Source organism: Phyllostomus discolor, chromosome 6 (assembly GCF_004126475.2).
Source record: "Phyllostomus discolor isolate MPI-MPIP mPhyDis1 chromosome 6, mPhyDis1.pri.v3, whole genome shotgun sequence".
NCBI classification, from domain to species: domain Eukaryota; kingdom Metazoa; phylum Chordata; class Mammalia; order Chiroptera; family Phyllostomidae; genus Phyllostomus; species Phyllostomus discolor.
This window is the reverse complement of record NC_040908.2, coordinates 89804874-89826180: the sequence shown is the minus strand read 5'-3', so window position 1 is coordinate 89826180 and position 21307 is coordinate 89804874. Positions and strand designations below refer to the sequence as shown.

At 36.6% G+C, this 21307-nt stretch overlaps 1 protein-coding gene across 1 annotated transcript in view; it reads left to right on the top strand.

Moving 5' to 3' along the window:
- ATM (ATM serine/threonine kinase) overlaps window positions 1-21307 on the top strand; it is a 163905-nt gene that overhangs the window by 134411 nt on the left and 8187 nt on the right. The window contains 8 exon segments of the mRNA XM_028514270.2: window positions 561-701; window positions 2325-2441; window positions 6468-6617; window positions 8435-8522; window positions 8525-8599; window positions 10185-10271; window positions 12681-12701; window positions 12704-12794. Coding sequence (XP_028370071.1) covers window positions 561-701; window positions 2325-2441; window positions 6468-6617; window positions 8435-8522; window positions 8525-8599; window positions 10185-10271; window positions 12681-12701; window positions 12704-12794 — 770 coding nt within the window.

Sequence of the window (21307 nt, the reverse complement as noted above, 5' to 3'; positions counted from 1 at the left end):
GTTAACTACATTGTAAATCTCTTCTTTGAAGTTTGCAGTTTAGTGTTGTGCAGTAGGTTATTTGATTGAAGTATAGCTGTATTATGTGGATTAACTAATACTCTTTCAGCTATATTCCAGCAATATTATTTAGCTGAATATTTCCTGAAAATGCCATAATTAGTGGTACAACTTAGAAAACACTTTCTAAATTACTTTAGTATGTTTTTGTCAGGAGTTTATTATTTCTCAGATGACTTAACATATACAAATGAGTGTTCAGACAGGAGCCATTGGTTTCTAATAGTTTTTTCAGTGACACTATTCTAAACTTTGTATAACCTACTTTTATTAAGAGATATTTAGTGAGGGGTAGTAATACCTGTGTCACTTTTAAAACCTTTTCAGTGTCAGTTATTTTCTGTCATTTAACAGAAAGGTAAAGTTGTAGCTCCGGGTTCTTAACCAACAGCCATTGTCAATTTATTCCTGTTTAATATTAAAGTTATTAATCACAGTTCATTTTTATATAGATGCAAATAGTATATCTGACCTATTACCATATTTATATTTTTTATTAGGTGGACCCCACAGGAGTATATGGAAATCTGGTGACTATACAGTCATTTAAAGCAGAATTTCATTTAGCAGGAGGTATAAACTTACCAAAAATAATCGATTGTGTGGGCTCTGATGGCAAGGAAAGGAGACAGCTTGTCAAGGTCAGACTTTCCTTCTATGATGTGGTTCTTTAAAAGTTAATGAAAAAAGTCAAAGAAAAACTGATTTTTCTTCCTGCTTTGTGTCTTATTTTTATTCTAAAAAATTATAGGTAAGGAAAATTTATAGAATAGAAATAGATTATTTTCTAGAAGCAGAATGCTTTTCTCCTTTTTTTGTGTTGTCTCTGAAAGATCATATAATAATTCATTGAAGTAAAAGTATTGCTGGAGAAACCCTGGTTCTTCTCACCGATGCAGTAAAGAATTACATGTCAGTGAGCCTATTAGCATGCAAGAAAAGTTTATTAGTGAATGGGAGAGTAAAAGCACTGGTGGCTAGAGCAAGGGTGGCCAGAGGCCAGGTGGTTCAAAAGGGGTGTCTAGGGGCCCCCAGGCCAGAGGCAGAGTGTTCAGGGACCCCCAGTGTGGCAAGAGAGCTATGAGCCAAGAGAAAAAAGAGAGTCCTTTGTTCTGAGGACTTACTTATACATAGTTGGTGGTGTGGAGGTAAGGGAGTTACATATTGATTGACGGGTAAAGGTGGTGCCCACTTTCCTGGGGAGACATGACTACCCAAACATACGTATGGGTGGGGCGTCTGTTAACCTGAATCCTTATCTTGCTTCAGACTCTATTTGCTCATTTTGTACATGACAGGAGGCAGGCAGTTAACTAAAGTTGTTTATGGGCTTTTTCTTTGGGCACTGTGGACCCCCTCCCATTCTCCCTACATACAGTCTCAAGGGTTTCCTCTTCCCAGCTAGTGGGGATGATACACATGGATTTTCAAGGGATGCCCCACTCCCCACACTGTCATAGTTTACTTATGTTTTTTGGAATGCCTGGCAGCCTTAATGAACCAGGCTCAGGACTACTGGGTCAGGGGTGAGACATGTCTTCCTTTGCTCTTAGCCTCCTGTATTAAGTTCTTTGATGGATTGCAGTGGCAAGGGTCCTGCTTTTATTTTCCCCTTGGCTGCTGAGTTCTAGCTGCTACCTAAATGTTAGAACGCATTCCCTGGCAACTAGGTTGCTATAGTCATTGTCCAGCATCAGCAGAACAGACTGTTTTGTCTCCTGCAACTAAAGAATACTTTTAATATATACATACTTGATGAGATTAATAATCAGCTTATTTGGTATAGAAAAGATATTTTGGGGGTTGTTATTTATTTTCTTGGATAGTTCAAATTGAAGTTCCTTGCTTCAATATCCTGAGTCTGGCACTATACTGAGTGCTATCAAATGTACCAGAAATGGACAGCATTCCTCCCTTATTTTGCTCAGAAGCTCTCTGGGCCTTCCTGAGGAGTAGTGGGGAAATAACTGTGTTGTCCCACCCAAGTATTTTGCAGCTTGTCCTCGGGTGGAGGCATTCCAGTTAGTCTAATTACAAAAGCAGCTAGGGGGAACTTCCTTCTGAATTGCTCTGCCTACCTGGTGTGTTATACCTTATTCTGAATGAAGGAATTGCCTTAGGTCTTAAATCTTTAAGACTGTTAAGAGAGGCACTGATACTCAGATTGATTTCTGATTGTTCTTCACTGTCCTCAGGTGACTTTTGGTATGGTTTTATAAGAAAATGAACTATGCTTAGTTATTCATGTTTTGATTTTCCTGAAGGGCCGAGATGACCTGAGACAAGATGCTGTCATGCAGCAGGTGTTCCAGATGTGTAACACACTACTGCAGAGAAACGCTGAGACCAGGAAGAGGAAACTGACTATCTGTACATATAAGGTCACTAGTTTATACTTGTACTGTTTCAACAAGAGCATAAAAATGATGCCATTATTCAGACCAGGGGGTCAGCAAGTATCTTCTCTAAAGGACAAGATATTAAACATTTGAAACTCTATGGGCCACAAAAGGTCTCTGTCACATATTCTTTATATTTTCTTTAGCACCCTTTTAATCTGAAACCCCATTCTTAGCTCACAGGCTATAGAAAACAGTCTGTGTCTGGGTTTGGTCTAACAACCATAGATTGACAACCTCTGATTTAGCCTCACTGTTTTTTTGTTTGTTTGTTTGTTTGTTTTTTTAAGAATTCATTAGTGTTAACTGCAGTTAGATGTTTCTTGTGATCAACGAAAGTATTTTTTTCTTTATCTTTAACCATTGGGCTTATTTCTGGTATAAAAGTACTCTTAAGAAGAAAAGTGGTATTGAGAAGAAAACACTGAGTTAATGAAGAATATAGCACATAAAATAGGTGTTTAAATTTGCTAAATTTTTACTAGGTAATAAGCTTGCATATATCAAAAATCCAACAGTTGAAAAGGTATGAAAAGAGAAGTCTTCTCTCACCTTTAATCTTTTCAGCTTCATCCACTCTACCCCTTTCTTATGCTTATAAGTACTATTTTCATTTGTTTCCAGGTTATACAAATAGAATATATGAATATATTTCATTATTTCCCCATTTCTTAAAGAAAACACAGCATACATATCTTACTTTTAATTTAACAGTATATTGTAGAGGTCTTTCTCATTTTTTAAGAGCCCTGTAGTTTGTGTATTACATGGTTATTTTAAAAGCCCTTACTGTATAAAGTGGGTGTTTGTGTCTCTAGTAGTTTTTTGCTATGGCAAACAATGCTATCTGCAGTGAATGACATTGAACATAAAATTCTTCATGTGTACATGCAGGTCAGTTTGTGGGATACATTTCCAAAAGTTGCATTCATGGGTCAGATGAGAGGTGTGCCTGATGCCAGGCAGCACCTGAGGAGGCCAAGGGAGGACTCAATCCAATCCAGGTTCTTGTCACAGAAGAAGAAAGAATTTGAGAGCATCACAAAGCACAGTAAATTTATTAAAGCTACAGAATGCATTCAGAAAGTGACAATGGGCAACCTCAGAGAGTGAGACCTGCTGATGGGTTCTGGGTGGAAGGCTTTTATTAAATGCCGGCTAGGATTGTCCTTGGCTTTTGAAGCTGGTAGGGTCACTGCCGACTCAGGCCAACCTTGTCTCTCCTCTCCAGATACCGATTTCTTTTTGGTCCTCTCAATTAGAGGAAATTGGGAAGAGGGAAGCAGGGGAACAGGTGGTCAGTGAAAGTCAAATCTGTGGTGTTCCAGACAAGCCAGAAAGGGGAGGTGTAGAGCTTGAGGCCTTTGTTTCCTATTCTTTCCTGCCTCACACCTATAACTGGGAGATATCGTCAGATTACCCATAGTGGATGGGTGTACCAATTTGCACTTCCTCCAGTAGTTTGCCTGAGAGGACAGTTCTCAAGTCATATTATTCTATTAGTTGATGATTTTTGACCTCTACATTGAATGCTTATTTAAGTGTTTACATTTTAAATAACACTAAACCCTCATTTTGAAGGGTCTGTTTTCCATAGGTGTGTCCTTTTAGGTTTCATTTCTGTATCTCATATTTGCCCTTTATTCTATTACTTCTGTAACGAGGCTTATTTGTTTATTCATTGTTAATGTTTCTGTGAAGATATAAACAAATTAAGGAAATGTATGAATGATCACTGCACAGTACAGAAGCAGCCTTTTAGAAACATTTATTTATACTCTGCTTAACCAAGAAGTATCTTAACCATTAACTAAGACTAGTTTAAATATATAATTGAAAAAAGTCCCTCTTACAGTAATAAAAAGTACTGACTGCATGAGAAAATTAAAAGAATACAAGAAAGAGTAAAGGAAAAGGTAAAAGAATGGTACCATGTCTTAAATGAGAAGACACTGAAAAATGCCAACACATGAAATTAATGCATGGACAGTGAAATACCAATGAAATTTTTTATTACTTGGAAAAATTACTTAGAGGGCCTGGCCAAGTAGCTTGGTTGGTTAGAGTGTTGTCCCTATATGTCAAGGTTGTGAGTTGGATCCCCAGTCAGAGCACATAGAAGAATCAACCAGTCAATGCATAAATAAGTGGAACAACCAACTGATGTTTCTCTTTCTTTCTCTCCCCCCAACTCAACTATTCCTCCCTCTCTCCCTTCCTCTCTCTCAAATCAATAAATTAAAAAATTTTTAAACTTTTTCTTGAAAAATATATTGGTGAGAATGACTAAGCTGTCTTTGATAAAAAGTAATAGATGAGAGTAGACTTTATCCAGTTATACTTAGGCAAGTGATAAAGCTTTAGTAGTGATGATGGTATGGTTTGTGGCATAAGAATAGACAGGTTAAAAAGACAGAATAGTCTTAAAACAGATGTGTATGCATATATACATTTATAAGAAATTGGTATATAACTATGGTTTTAAAAGCTCCTCAATAAGTCTAAAATACTGTTATTACTGAGTGTGATGGGATTATGGGTAGTACCTGTTTTTTTGTTTTTGTTTTTTTTTTTGTATTTTAAGTTTTTCCACAAAGCACCTTTTAAAAAATAATTATTTTTTTAATCTTTATTGTATTTTTTGGCAAATCACCTTTTTTTAATGGTAAAAAATATTGTTAAACTGAAAACCCCAAGTAGGAAAATGGGGAAAGGTTAGATATGCCCTCCAAAATTCTGATTGAGTTAGGCTATCATAATTGAAATCAGAACTTAATTTTGAAACAATTCATTTTTTAGTTGGATGGGGTAGATACAGGGAACATTCAAAAGCACCTTTTCTCTTAGATTTCAAGATGTATGAGAAATTTGTTACATAGAATTTTTTAAGGATGTTAACTAATATAATTGATACTTTCCATTAGCAGATAAAAAAAAAAAACACTTGTTAGCCCTCAATGAACGCTAAACAGAAGTTAAACTTAGCCCTTCAAAGCTAAGCATTACTCAATAAAATCTTTAGGCTTGGTATTAAAGAAAAAGTTGAACTTAGCAGGCATCATAATCACTTGGAAGATTGTTAAAACATAAATTGCTAAGCCTCATTCTCAGAATTTTTAATTCTAGGATGGAGCCTGAGAATATGCATTTCTATCAACATACCAAGTGATACTGATGCAGCCGTGGTTCAGGGACCACTCTTTGAGACCTGCCAGTCTTGTTACTTTGCTATCTATTGATCTAGCTTAATTGTAGGACAAAGTTGATGAGCTATCAGTGGTCTTCTGTCTGGCATATATTTTAATGATTGCTGAGAAGTTCTCAGCGGGCAGATACTCTGTAATGTTAATGAAAGGAAATTTTAATGTTCTGTGTGCCAGGCTTTTAGGTAGCAAAGATGATGACTGAAGAATTGGGTCACAATGGGTTGCAAAATGTATGGGCTATAGGAGTATGTCCTGATTTTCTCAGAAAGCAGCTAGGGTTTCCAAGCAGATTTCATTGCTAAAAAGCATGGAAGAGAGAAGGCCTTCACTTAGAATATTTTATAAATTTATTTTTAAGTTTAAATATAGTTGGTGTACAATCTTATATTGGTTATATTAGATTTAAGTATACAAAAAATACATGAACATGATAAGCAATCATCTAGCTGAACCATCTAGCATGCCATCTTGGGGAGGGGCATGTGGTGAGTGAGGAGTCCAGAGGGAGATTCTTCTCCCAGCAAATATGAGAAAATCTTAGATTTGATAAAGCTATTTAGTGGGTAAAAGGGTATTTGTTTATATCATTTGCTATGCTTCATGTTTGTTTATAATATGTCATAGTTTATAATCTTCCCAGTAAAATTGCTCATTTTATGTTTAGGAATACCCCTCCTATGGACAGAAAAATAGTAATGTAACTTTGGAAGAATGCTTCACACTGACTCTGATAAGTTGAATGATTGTCACGTGCTATCTAATGCCCTTCCATAATCAAAAGATATTTAATCCATAACTTCAGGTGGTTCCCCTTTCTCAGCGAAGTGGTGTTCTTGAATGGTGCACAGGAACTGTCCCTATTGGTGAATTTCTTGTTAACAATGACAATGGTGCTCATAAAAGATACAGGCCAAAGGATATCAGTGCCTATCAATGCCAGAAGAAAATGATGGTAAGTGACACTCAAAAGTATGAGTTATTTCAAGATTGTTTAATAGCTTATTAAAGCTGATAGTTGTCAAATATTATAGAATGCAAAAAGTTTTAATTTCAGCAGGCAACTTAATGATACTAAGAAAGTAAGCTCACTAGAATGAAAGGGTGAGTGAATGAAAAAGGAAGGTTTTTAAACTATAATGTCAACCCTAGTCTGATGAGAAATTTAACATTTGTCAGTGTATGCTGATTTGCTTCCAGTTTGGGGTATGCTAATTCTTAACAAACAAAACACTAAAATTGTTTTAAAGGCATTGTGAAATAATTTTTACATTAAATTAATGTAGAGAGCTTCTAAGACATTTGCCACATTACACTGGCCATTTGGTCTTACATTCACTGAGTTACCAACATTTATTGAATGCCTTCTCTATATCAGGTGGGATTTCACAGATGTGAAATTTCAGAGATGTTACAACTAATCATCATTGTACTTATCCCCTTGAAAGATGAGAAGAAATTCAGAGAATTTCACTTATCCAAGGTCAATTAGCTAATAAATGGTGGAACAAGGATTTGAACTTTGTCTCTCCAACTCTAAAATTTATTTACTTTTCCTTTTATTGTACAGGGTATGGAGGAAGAAGTGGTTAATTCTTCCTGGGACAGGGGAATGGAGAGAATCAGATTCAAGAAAGGCTTTATAGGGGAGTTGGTGTTTGAGCCAAGTTTCATAAATGAATTTGTTTTCCAAGCAGGAGATACAACAAACAAAAAAGGAGGCATGAATATGCAGTTAAAGACAGCATGGGCTTAGTCTTTGAAAAGGAGCAGATAAGCGATTGGAAAAAATGGAGAATTGCCTTATGATATGCTAAGAAATTTGCACTGTATCCTGTAAGCAATAGAGAACCTTGAGAATATTAGTATCAGATTTGTATTTTAGAATGATAACTCTGACAGCACTGTGGGTTGTATTTTTGAAAAAGCCAACTAGAGTCATGAGATAGCAGATCATAACTAAGACTCATAACAGTAGGAATGGGAATGGGGGTACATACAAGAAATATTAACTAGGCAGAACTGATAGGATTTGGTTGCTGATTAGGAGTGGGGTTGGTGAAAAAGAGTAGTCAGTGCATTCAGTTTTCCAGTTGGGATGATGAGGTGAATGGAGAGACTATTTACTGTGTCAAAAAATAAAGTGTGGCTGAGCTTTGCCAGAGTTGAAAAGGTAGATTAGTTTGGATCTGGGAGTGATTCATCCAAGTGACGGTGTTGAGTGGGCAGTTGAAGTACATTAAGCTGGAGCTTAATAAGGATGACTGGGCCAAAGGTAGAGATTTGGAAGTCGTCAGTACTTAGGTGGGAGTTGAGCTCATTGAAGTCGATAAGCTTTGCTTCAGGCAAGTATTACACTATAGAGTGAAAAGATGTTACAGGACAAATTTGAGATGCTTTGCCATCCATTAGGGATTCTTTCATTCTTCCTCTTTTTCGGTTTCCTATCCCACAGCTAGTGCTGTGATGCCACCTAAGACTATCTGGAGCTGCCTTTGTCATTTTTGTGTTGACTTCCATGTAGATTACAGGATCGTGCTAGTTAGAGTTTACTCGAATCAAAAACAGTCACTGTTGATGTACCCCCTTCCAGTAATATTAACATGAAAACCCTAAAGGGATTAGAATTGTTATTAATTGCTTCCCTGACCAGACAGTAGAGATATCTCTTTTGCCTCTGTGTATTATACTGTTGTCCATATAGATACCTTAGTAGACTTAAATTAGATGAACACAATATTGAGAAAATATTTTATACTTATCTATTTAAAGGATGTGCAAAAGAAGTCTTATGAAGAGAAATATAAAACCTTCATGGATATTTGTCAGAATTTCCAACCAGTTTTTCGTTACTTCTGCATGGAAAATTCTTGGATCCAGCTGTTTGGTTTGAGAAACGATTGGCCTATACTCGCAGTGTGGCTACTTCTTCTATTGGTAATCTTATGTTTTAGTAGATTCAGCACTTCCTACATCCTTAGTTGCAGGGGATGATGGTGTTAATGGTGGTTATCAACCAAACTGCCTTCATCATTAGATTACTAGATTATTGAGTGTCTTGTTCATCCTGATTTTTAGCTTCTAATTGTAGCTCTTCTTAGCTTTTGCTGGAGAAAGTTCTCCTACCCCAAGGTAGGGAAATAAGACTGCTTATTCTTTTTTGCTCTGAGAATATGACTTATTATCTCTTCCTGAATTCAATATATTATATACTGAGATTTTCTTTGGAAAGTAATAAAATTCATGATAATACTACATTGTTTTCTGAGATTTTTTTTAGGGGTGGGAATAATAAAACCCATGACAATTGCATATAAGGTATTTATTTTGATTACTTTTGCACAGAACCTATATAATGTTAGAATATTACCACACAATAATTTATTTTTTAAGATTTTATTTATTTATTTTTAGAGAGAAGGGAAGGGAGTAAGAAAGAGAGAAACATTAATATGAGAGAGATGGTTCCCTCGTACACGTACCCAGTCAAGGAACTAAACCACACCCTAGGCACGTGCCTGAATGGGGAATCAAGCTGGCAACTTACTCGCTCTGTGGGATGACTCCCAACCTAGCCACACTGATCAGGGCTGATTCTGTTTAATAGAATTTTGTTTCTGAAATAAAAATAATGATATATATTTAAATGCTTGCTGTACAACATGTATTTTTACTACTTTTTTAAAAAGTTTATAAGTGATTGGAATAACTAGATAGAGCAATTCCAAAATATTAGAGTATGAGAACTAACAGGAACCTTGGAGATCTTTCAGTCTGCTGATTCTTAACTAAAAGACAACTTCCTCTATCACTTAGGTACTGTACCCCAGTACTGCAGGGCAGTATGTTTTAAAAAAAGTTGTAGGTAATTATGAAATCTTCTTTTCTACATTTGGAATCATTAACCTGATTCAACTAATTTAGTTTATAAACAAGAAAGTAAGGCCCAGTTAATGACAGAGCTAGCCAGGCACTTGGACATCCTGATGCCCTATCTGGTGTCTTTTCTGTACCACCGCCTCGTGTCTTTCCTGAAGTTAAAAGGATTTTAAGGCATGTCATACTCAGTCTTAAAAATAGAAATGCACTTTTTTATGGTATATACCTGATAAAATGAATTAATGATTAATTTGTGTTAGATATAATCAATCAAAAGAAAGTTTCACTGAAGAATGAAGAATTTATTCATAGGTTACTCAATAAATAGTTGAATGCATGAAAGTGTACTACTTCATCTCTAGTAAGTAATGGTTTCAACTTTACCCACACCAATTTCAAAGTACTAATAATTTTTTAGCAGATCATCTAGGATTTCTAAAATGCAATATAAACAAAAATAGCTAGTGAGATATGACTTAAATTCAAAATGGCCTGTTATGTATATGATTTCCTTTAAGTAGGTTGAAAAGCCTAAGCTACTTAAAAATTATATAGATTCAGTGATAATATTTGAAATAATGGCTAAATATCTTATTAAAAATAGATGATATCAATGATATTGGGTTTGTTTTTTTTTTCCCAGTTGGTTACATACTTGGACTTGGTGATAGACACGTACAGAATATCTTGATAAATGAACAATCAGCAGAACTTGTACATATAGATTTAGGTAAGTAATAAAAGATGTATTTTTATTTTGTTTAATTAATATTTAGTCATCAAGAAGTACTCTTTTTCAACCAGGATATTACAAGTGTGAGGGAGCTAGAGCCATCAAGGCAGTAAACATAAAGTCATAAACACAGTGATGCTGGAGTGAGTAGCTAACTCTACCCAGGATAATGAGTGAGGCTTATTAGATGATGTGGCAGTTAAACCGGGTCTTAGACAAAGAAAGGAAGGAGAATCCAGGCAGAAGATAGAGCAGATATGAAAGGAGGAATAATGGAGATGTAGCAGGCTATAGGAATCAGGAGACATTCAGTGTGCCCAGAATAAAGGTTGCCTGTAATTGAGTAGTTTGACTGATAGATTGCTTCTAGGCTGTAAAAATCCAGGTTAAGAAAGTTTCAGCTTTAATCTGTTAAATTGTGGGAAGTAAATGGAAATATATTTAAGCAGGATATAATTACATCTGATTATTGGGAAGATAATTGGGAGCAGTATTGGACAATAGGAGGTAAGTTAGTGGGTATTATAATAGTTTAGACAAGAGAGGACAAAGATTTGGACTACATTTGTAAAGACCCAGGCATTAGATTTGGAGGACATTTTTGTAGTAACCTGCACCAGTGACATTAGATGTGGAAACAGTGGGAGAGGGGACTCCAGGGTAACTGAAGTTTCTAGTAAAGAATACAACAGCTTTTGTAAAGAATAAGGAAGCAATAAGGTTAGTTTTGCACATTGTTTTGAGGCATTGATGGGATTTCTAGATGGAGTAGGCAGTTTAATGAAGAGGAGAGCAAAGAAGTTGAGTGTGATAACATGTTCAGCAAATAGATTTCAGTTGAAAGTCATTGGGCTGAACGACATTCTGATCTGATACATCAGCCTTGATGAATAGAACTAAGGATAGAATAGTAAGGAATGCCAGCATGAAAAGGCTGAATCAGAAGAAAAACAGTAATAACCAACAAGTCATGGTAACCAGGAGATGGGATATTTTGGAAACCAAAGGAGGACAATTTTTTATGAAGAAGGGCTTATCAATATGTGCTACAGAAAGGTCAAATAATATGAATGCAGAAAACAGATCTTTGCATTTAACAATTAATCAGTCTTGGAGGCTTAGGAAGTAACCTTTGGATAGAATAGATGAAGTGAAATTATGAAAAAGCAAGGATTGAATGGAAATTAAAGATGTATAGACTGAGAATGTGAAATTGTTCTGCAAGAAGTATAGAAGGGAATGGAAGGGTAGAAATTTGGTACAGAGATGAGATAGATACATGTTTGGTCCCTTTTTTATTGGCTTTGAGAGGGGTTTGTTTGCTTGTTTAATATGAGAGAGGCATGAACATGTTAAATATTAATAAGAGGAAAGATACAAAGATATTTAAAATAGCAAGGGAAATTATAAAGTACATGGGGGTAGAGTCAGCTTTACATTGGAGGCATGGCAGCTTTTCTGTGGAGAGGAGGAAAGAGAGCACTAATAGGAAAGTCTAAAGCTAGAGAGGAAAGAATTTGAGGGAAATTATATTAGCTATTCCATTTTTCCTGAGAAATAGAAAGCATGCTAACTTGCTAAGAATTAGAGGGATGGGGTAATTGGCCTTAAAATAACAGTAAAATTCTAAAACTGATACTAGAGAAATAAGACCAAGAATCATAGAAAAGAATAAGTAGAAAGACATGCTAAGCAGTTTAAGGGTCACTTTCCTAAGGTGATAATCCTAAATTTGTAGTAGAGCCACTAGTGTCATTATACAGTTTCTTACAGCAGTCCCGAACATCCCTGGAGTTTTAAGTTTTAGTTTGAAATGGTAGATGTGGTCAGGCAAGAAGGTGTGAGATATAGTGAGAGTAACCAACCTTGCAGTCTATACTCTGAGCTGAGTAGGAAGAGAGGATAATAGACTAGAAATCTCAGTGAGTTTAAAGACTGTTTAGTTAAATAAATTGCAGAAGAAGAGGTTTTGGCTAGAATATAGAATTTAAGATTTCTAAGAAAGTGTAGTTTTAGAAAATTACAAATTCTACAGTGTAAGCTACATAAGTGGTAAAATTGAATTCCATTAGAAAGAGATCAAGGACTTTATAAATTAGTATATACATCTTCTGCATTTTAAATTCTACCTGTAACTACTTCATTTTTAAATATCACCCTTTAATCAAGATTTCTCTAATTATACCAAGAAGTAGGTAATGTTTGTTTAATTTGAGGTGAACCTCCTAAACAGTGGTGGAGAAGAGGATGTCAGGCAGAGCAGAAACAGAATAAACTACTGTGTGCTGTAGTTCTGAGGGGATATAGGTGACAAATTATTTGGTGCCTCTGCAAAGCTCACGTGCCTATTGGGAGGAAAATCACTCAGCTATGGAACCTCCTAACCTCACTGCATTTTTCACTTAGGGGTTGCTTTTGAACAGGGTAAATCCTTCCGACTCCTGAAACCGTTCCTTTTAGACTCACCAGAGATATTGTGGATGGGATGGGCATTACTGGTGTTGAAGGTGTCTTCAGAAGGTAAGTGATGTAAGGTAGGGTAGGGCCAGTGATTTTTGGTATCACAATTACTTGGATAATTGATTTCTGTAGATTACAGTATTCATTGCTAGAATTACATCTCAGTGCTTTGCCAGCACTAAGGAAAAGACCCTGGGCGAAAATCGTAACAGGTTCCCCTTCTTTCAGATCACCTGGGATCTCACTTAATATGAGAATATATCACATGTACTCTCCTTCCTAACCTCCTCTGTTCTAGCTAACTCTTTCATCTGCTTGGAACTCCTGATGGCACTCGGAGGTGCTCATTGTTGGGTGTGTAAACTGCTCGAAAGAAGCTTATGATCTAGTTCCAGGGCCTGCTATAAGAAATTGGCAATTCCCTGTAGCTTAGGTCTATGTACTTAATCTTAATGGGACAGATTCTAGTCAAAGTAACCTAGTAGTTAACTATATTTTTATTAAAGTATAGTTGACATACCATATTTATTAGTTTCAGGTATACAACATAGGGATTCAACATTTATATACCTTACTATACATGTGATCACCATGGTAAGTCTAGTAGCCATAGGTCACCATACAAAAGTACTACAATACCATTGACTGTATTCCCTGTGCTATATATTACATCCCTGTGACTTATTTTATAACTGGAAGTTTGTACCTCTTAATCCCTTTCAGTTTTTCATACCTCCCCACCAACAACGCTCTAGGGCAGCCATCAGTCTCTTCTCTGTAACTATGACTCTGCTTTTTCTTTGTTTTGTTGTTTTTGTTTATCATAGAGTATTAGTCTTTCCTTGTCTGACTTATTTCACTAGTATAATATGCTCTAGGTCTACTAATAGCTTTTGTTGCTATTGCTAGGGGAGACACATCAGAAGAAAATACTTCTGGGACTGAGGTAAAAGAGATTACTGCCTATGTTTTCTTTTAGGAGTTCCATGGGTTTTGGCCTTCCATTTAAGTCTTTTAATCCATTTTGAGTTTATTTTTATATATGGTATGAGAGAGTGATTTAGTTACATTTTTTGAATTGTTGCAAATGATAAGATTTTATTCTTTTTTCTTGCTGAGTATGTGTGTGTGTTATGCACACATCTTTATTCATTCATCTATGGATGGACACCTAGGTTGCTTCCATATCTTGACTATCATAAATAATGCTGCAGTGAACATAAGGGTGCATATAGCTTTCAAATTAGTGTTTTCATTTTATTTATATAAGTTTACATAAGTGTCCAGAAGTGGAATTGCTGATTAGTATGGTAGTTCTATTTTAAATTTAAAAACAGGGTTTTTTTTTTACTTTTTATTGTTGACACTATTACTGATATCCCCATTTTTCCCCTCCTCCCTGCCTATGCCCACCTCCTCCCAGCCCCCGCCTGCTTTTCCCTCTGGCCATCACCACACTGTGTTGTCTGTCTGTGGGTAATATACTTATGTTCTTTGGCTAATCCCACCAGTTCTTTCATGCAGTTCCCCTTACTCCTTCCCCTCTGACAGCTGTCAGTCTGTTCCATGTATCCATGCCTCTGTTTCTATTTTGCCAGTTTACTTTGTTCATTAGATTCCACCTACAAATGAAATCTTACGGTATTTGTCTTTCTGTGACCGGATTATTTCACTTAGCATAATAATCTCCAGGTTCATCCATGCTGTCACAAAAGGTAACATTCCTTTCTTTTTTACAGCCTCATAGTACTCCATTCTATAAATTTACCACAGCTTTTATATCCACTCCCATACTAATGGGCACTTGGGTTGTTTCCAGATTTTGGCTGTTGTAAATAATGCTGCTATGAACATAGGAGAACATATATCCTTTCAACTTAGTGTTTTGGGATTCTTAGGATATATTCCCAAAATTGGGATTGCTAGTTCAAAAACAGTTCCATATTTAATTTTTTTAGGAATCTCCATACTGTTTTTCACAGTGCCTGCACCAGTGCCTGCATTCCAAGAATGCACTAGGATTCCTTTTTCTCCGCATTCTAATCAGCACTTGTTTGTTGATTTATTGATGGTAGCCATTCTGGCAGGTGTGAAGTGATACCTCATTGTGGTTTAAATTTGCATCTCTCTGATGATTAGGGATTTGCAGCATTTTTTCATTTGTCTATTGGCCATCTGTATGTCCTTTATGGACAAGTGTCTATTCAGGTCACTTGCCCATTTTTTAATTGGATTTTATGTTTTCCTGGTGTTGAGCTGTATAAGTTCTTTATATATTTTGGAAATTAACTTCTTATCAGATATATAGTTGGTCAATATGTTCTCCTATTCAGTGGGTTCCCAATTCATTTTATTGATGGTGTTTCTTGTTGTGGATAAGGTTTATACTTTGATGTAGTCTCATCTGTGTACTTTTTCCTTTTTTCTTACCCTAGGAGACATATCGGCAAAAATCTTATTACAAGAGATGTCTGAGATTTTACTACCTATTTTTCTTCTAGGATTTTACGTTTAACTGCTTTTTCCATTTTGAGTTTATTCTTGTGTAAGCTGGTGGTCTAGTTCCATTTTTTTGCATATACTTGTTCGATTTTCCTAACACTGTTTATTGAAGAGACTGTCTTTACTCACTTTTACCTCCTTTGTCAGATATTAATTGACTGTATAGGTGTGGGTTTATTTCTGGGCTCTGTATTCTGTTCCATTGGTCTATGTGTCTGTTCTTATGCCAGTACCAGGCTGTCTTGATTACAGTGGCTTTGTAATGCAGTTTGATATCAGGTATTGTGATACTTCCAACTCTGTTCTTCTTTCTCAAGATTGCTGAGGCTAAGCAGAGTCTTTTTTGATTCCATATGAATTTTTGAAATATTTATTCTAGGTCTGTGAAATGTGCCAAAATGCCATTGGTATTTTAATAGAAATTACATTGAATCTATAAATTGCTTTGGGTAGTATGGACATTTTATTGATGTTACTTTTATCTCCTTGGTTCAGTTTACTCCTAGGTAACTTAATTTTTTTATTGCAATAGGAAATGAGATTGATTTCTTAGTTTCTCCTTTTTTATTGTTGTTGTTCCATCACAGTTGTCCTACCTTTTTCCCCATTGCTCTCCCCTGCCTCATCCCCCCACCTCTTTACCATAGTCATTCCTCCCCCCCATTGTCCATGCCTCTGAGTCCTCTATTCATGTTCCTTGGCTGGCCCCTTCCCCTTCTTTCTCTCATTATCCCCCTTCCCCCTCTCTTCTGGTCACTGTCAATCTATTCCTTGTTCCCATGCCTCCGGTTCTATTTTGCTTGCTTGTTTTCTTCATGAGGTTCTACTTGTAGGTGAGAAATCATATGGTATTTGTCTTTTACCGCCCGGCTTATTTCACTTAGCATAATACTCTCTAGTTCTGTCCATGCTGTTAGGAAGGGTAGGGGTTCCTTCTTTGTGTCTGCTGCATAGTATTCCATTGTGTAAATGTGCCAGAACCCTAGTATGCTGTTGGTGGGAATGCAGACTGGTGTAGCTACTGTGGAAAACAATATGGAATTTCCTCAAAAAACTAAAGATGGAACTGCCTTTTGATCCAGCCATCCCACTACTGGCATTATACCCTAGGAATCCTGAATCACCAATTCAGAAGAACCTATGCACCCCAATATTGATAGCACTGTTATTTACAATAACCAGATTTCTCTTTCTCATAGCTCTTTATTAGTGTATATATATGCCACCATTTTCCTTTTTAAATTAATAAATTAATTTTAGAGGGGAAGGGAGAAACAAAGAGGAAAAAAAACATCAGTGTGAGAGAGACACATTTTGCTTAGTTGCCTCTCATATGTACCCCAAGCAAGGATTGAACTCTTAACTGAGGCATGTGTGCCCTGACCAGGAATAGAACCAGTGACCCATGCTTTACAGGCTGACACCCCACCAACTGAGCCATACCAGTCAGGGAAAATGCCACCAATTTTGGAATATTCATTTTGTATCCTGCTGCTTTGCCAAATTCATTTATTAAATCTAATACAATACCATATCATGTACAAATAATGACAGTTTACTTATGCCTTCCCAATTTGGATGGCTTTTTTTTCCTTGTCTGCTGTGCCTAGCTAGGACTTCCAGTACTGTGTTGAATAAGAGTGTGAAAGTGGCTGGTGTGGCTCAGTAGATTGAATGCCAGCCTGCAAACCAAAGGGTTGCTGGTTCGATTCCCCGCCTAGGGCACATGCCTGGGTTGTGGGCCAGGGGCCAGGTCCCCAGTAGGAGGTGTGCAAGAGGCAACCATACATTGATGTTTCTCTCCCCCTCTTTCTCCCTCTCTTCCCCTCTCTAAAAATAAATAAATAAATTCTCAAAAAAAGAAAAAGAGAGAGTAGTGGAAGGGAATATCCCTGTCTTGTTCTTGATATTAAAGGAAATGCTTTTACTTTTTGTTCATTGAATATAATGGTAGTTGTGGGTTTGTCATACATGGCTTGTTTTATTTTGAGGTATGTTTCTTCTGTTCCTACTTTTTGACAGTTTTTATAATAATGTGTGCTGAGTTTTGTCAAATGCTTTCTCAGCATCTATTGGTATGATCATGTGGTTTTTTATCCTTCATTTTGTTTGTGTGATGTGTCCCTTTTACTGATTTGCAAATATTGTACCAACCTTGCATTTCCAGGTGTATGATCTTTTGACTGTATTTCTGGATCTGGTTTGCTAATATTTTTTTTGAGGGTTTAGCATCTATGTTTTTGGGGGTATTAGCCTATTATTTCTTTCTTTGTAGTGTCCTTATCTGGTTTCAGAGCCAGAAGAATGCTAGCTTGTAAAATGCACTTGAGGATTTTCCCTCCTCTTGAATTTTTTTGAATAGTTTGGGCAAATAGTTGGATAGATAGATTTTGGATAGTTTTTCTTGGGATGTTTGTAAAATTCACCTGTGAAGCCATCTTGTCCAGGAATTATTTGTTGGAGATTTTAGGTTACTGCTTCAATTTCACTAGTTCTAATCTGTGTATTCACATGATCTGATTCATCCTGACTCAGTTTGGGAAGATAGTATGTTTTCAGGAACTTACCATTTCTTACAGATTGTCCAGTTTGTTGGCATATAATTTTTCATTATTTTTTTCTTTACAATCCTTTGTATTTCTTTGGTGTCAATTGTTGCTTTGTCTCTTTCATTTGTGATTTTATTTATTTGGGTCCTGTCTCTTTTTTTAATGATGAGCCTGGTTAAGGGTTTGTCAGTCTTGTTTATGTTTCAAAGAACAGCTCTTGGTTTCATTGATCTTTTGTAATTTTTTTATACTGTATTTTGTCTGTTTGTACATTGATCTTTATTATTTCCTTCTACTCACTTTGGGCTTTGTTATTTTTTCCAGTTCCTTTATTTTTAATACCTTTTATTAATTATGCTATTACAGTTATCCCAATTTTTTCCCCTTCGCCCCTTTCCATCCAGTACCCCTATTCCCTCTAGTATGTATGCTAGGTCATGCATATAAGTTCTTTGACTACTCCATTTCCTATACTATTCTTAACATCCCCCTGTCTGTTTCGGACCTACCAATTTGTGCTTCTTAATCCCTATACCTTCCACTGTACATTTTCCCCTTCTCCCTCCCAACTGATAACCCTCCAAATGATCTCCATATCCATGATTTTGTTCCTGTTCTGCTTGTTTGCCTAGTTTGTTTTTAGAGTCAGTTGTCAATAATTGTAAATTTGGATTCCATTATTGATAGTTGTGAATTTGTTGCCATTGTAATGTTTATCATTAATGTTCATCATTTTGATCTTCATCTTTTTCTTACATAATTCTCTTTAGCATTTATATAATAATGGCTTGGTGATGATGAGCTCCTTTAGTTTTACCTTGTCTGGGAAGCACTTTATCTGCCCTTCCATTCTAAATGATAGCTTTGCTGGATTGAGTAATCTAATCTAGGTCGTTGATCCTTGCTTTTCATCTCTTTGAATCCTTGCCAGTCCCTTCTAGCCTGTAAACTATCTTTTGAGAAGTCAACTGACAGTTTTATGGGAGCTCCTTTGTAGGTAACTCTGATATTCTTGTCACTTTTAAAACTGTCTCTTTATCTGTAACTTTTGGCGTTTTAATTATGATGTGTCTTGGTGTGGTCCTCTTTGGGTCCAACTTGTTTGGTCCCAAACAAGGTGTCTATTTCCTTCACCAAATCAGGGAACTTTTCTTTCATTATTTTTTCAAAGAAGTTTTCAGTTTCTTTTTTTTATTAAGATTTTATTTATTTTTTTTAGAGAGGGAAGGGGGGAGAGGGAGAGAGAGAGAGAGGGAGAGAGAGAGGGAGGGAGGGAGGGAGGGGAGACGGAGGGGAAGAGGGAGAGAGAGAGAGAGAAAGAGAGAGAGAGAGGACAGAGAGAGAGAGAGAGAGAGAGAGAGAGAGAGACAGAGACCATCAATGTGCGGTTGCCGGGGGTTATGGCCTGCAACCCCGGCATGTACCCTGGCTGGGAATCGAACTTGGGACACTTTGGTTCCCAGCCCGCGTTCAATCCACTGAGCTACGCCAGCTAGGGTAGTTTTCAGTTTCTTGCTCTTTCTCTTCTCCTTCTGGCATCCCAATAGTTCAATGTTGGTACATTTGGAGATGTCCCAGAGGTTCCTCATTCTATTCTCTCTTTTTTTAAATTCTTTTTCTCTTGTGTTCTGAATGAATGCTTTGTTTTTCCTGATTGTACAAATTGTTGCTTTGATTCTCAGCTTCATCCCCTCCACTCTTGTTCCCTGCGGATTTTTCTTTATTTCACTTAATGCAACCTTCACTTCTGCCTGGGTCTTTCCTATGTTGTTGAAGTACCCAGGAGCATCCTGTTAACCAGTGTTTTGAACTCTGCATCTGATAGGTTGCTTATCTCCATTTTATTTAGTTCTTCTCCTGGGGTTTTTGTTCTGTTCTTTTTAAAAATCTTGTTTCTCTGTTTTTTGTTATTTTTTCTCTTCCTCCTCTTCTTCTCCCACCTTCTCACCTCTTTCCCTTCCTTGCCCTTCTTCTTCCAGGACCTTTAACATTTCTTATAATGCTGGCTTGGTAGTAGTAACAAACTCCATTAGCTTTTTCTTGTCTGGGAAGATCTTTATTTTTCCTTCAATTTTATTTTTTTATTAAGTATTTTAATTGATTATGCTATTACAGTTTCCCTAATTTTTCCCTTATCCCCCTCACCCTACCCCCCCTACCCTCTCACATTCCCCCTCCTTAGTTCATGTCCATGGGTTATACATATAAGTTCTTTGAGTCCTCTGTTTCCTATGCCATTTTTTCTCTCTCCCCATCTATTTTATGCCTGCTAGTTATGCTTCTTCCCTGTACCTTTTCCTCCCTATTCCTCCCTTCCCCCTCCCCGCTGAACTCCCTCTGTGTGATGTCCATTTCTCTGATTCTGTTCCTGTTCTAGTTGTTTCCTTAGTTTTTGTTTTCATTCTTTTTCTTTTCTTTTAGGTTCATTTGTTGATAGTTGTGAGTTTGTTGTCATTTTACTGTTCATATTTTTTATTGTGTTGTTCTTAGATAAGCTTCTTTAACACATTGTATGGGGGAAACGTATTTATATGTTTTACGCTGACTGGTAGTAGAGCGCACGATAAAAACTACCCACAAACAATGTGTTAACATTTCGTATAATAATGGCTTGGTGATGATGAACTCCTTTAACTTGACCTTATCTGGGAAGCACTTTATCTGCCCTGCATTCTAAAGGATAGCTTTGCTGGATAGAATAATCTTGGAAGTAGGTCCTTGCCTTTCATGATTTCAAATACTTCTTTCGAGCCCCTTCTTGCTTGTAAGGTTTCTTTTGAGAAATCAGCTGATAGCCTTATGGGAAGTCCTTTGTAGGTAACTGTCTCCTTTTCTCTTGCTGTTTCTAGGATTTTCTTTTTATATTTAATCTTGGGTAACTTAATGATGTTGTGTCTTGGTGTGTTCCTCTTTGGGTCCACCTTCTTTGGGACTCTCTGGGCTTCCTGGATTTCCTGAAAGTCTATTTTCTTTGCCAGATGGGGGAAGTTTTCCTTCATTATTTGTTCAAATAAGTGTTCAATTTCTTGCTCTTGTTCTTTTCCTTCTGGCACCCCTATAATTTGGATATTAGAACATTTCAGGTTGTCTCAGAGAATCCTCAGCCTTTCTTCATCTTTTTGGATTCTTGTTTCTTCATTCTTATCTGGTTGGATGTTTATTTCTCTCTTTTGTTCCAGATCATTGCTTTGAATCCTGGTTTCCTTCTTGTCACTGTTGGTTCCCTGAATATTTTGCTTTATTTCATTTGGGTATCTTTCATTTGTTCTTTCATTTTTCAACCAAGCTCAATCAGTTCTGTGAGCATTTTGATTACCAGGCCTTTAAAGTCTCCATCAGATAGGTTGACAGTCTTCTCGTTGCTTAGTTATGAGGTTTTGCTGTGTTCTTTCATTTGGACCATATTTCTTTGTCTTGACACACCTGATAAGTTGTAAGGGGTGGGGCCTTAGGTATTCACCAGGGTGGAATGACCCTCTTTGCTGCACTTTGGTGCTGCCTGTAGGGGAGGGGCCAGAGAGG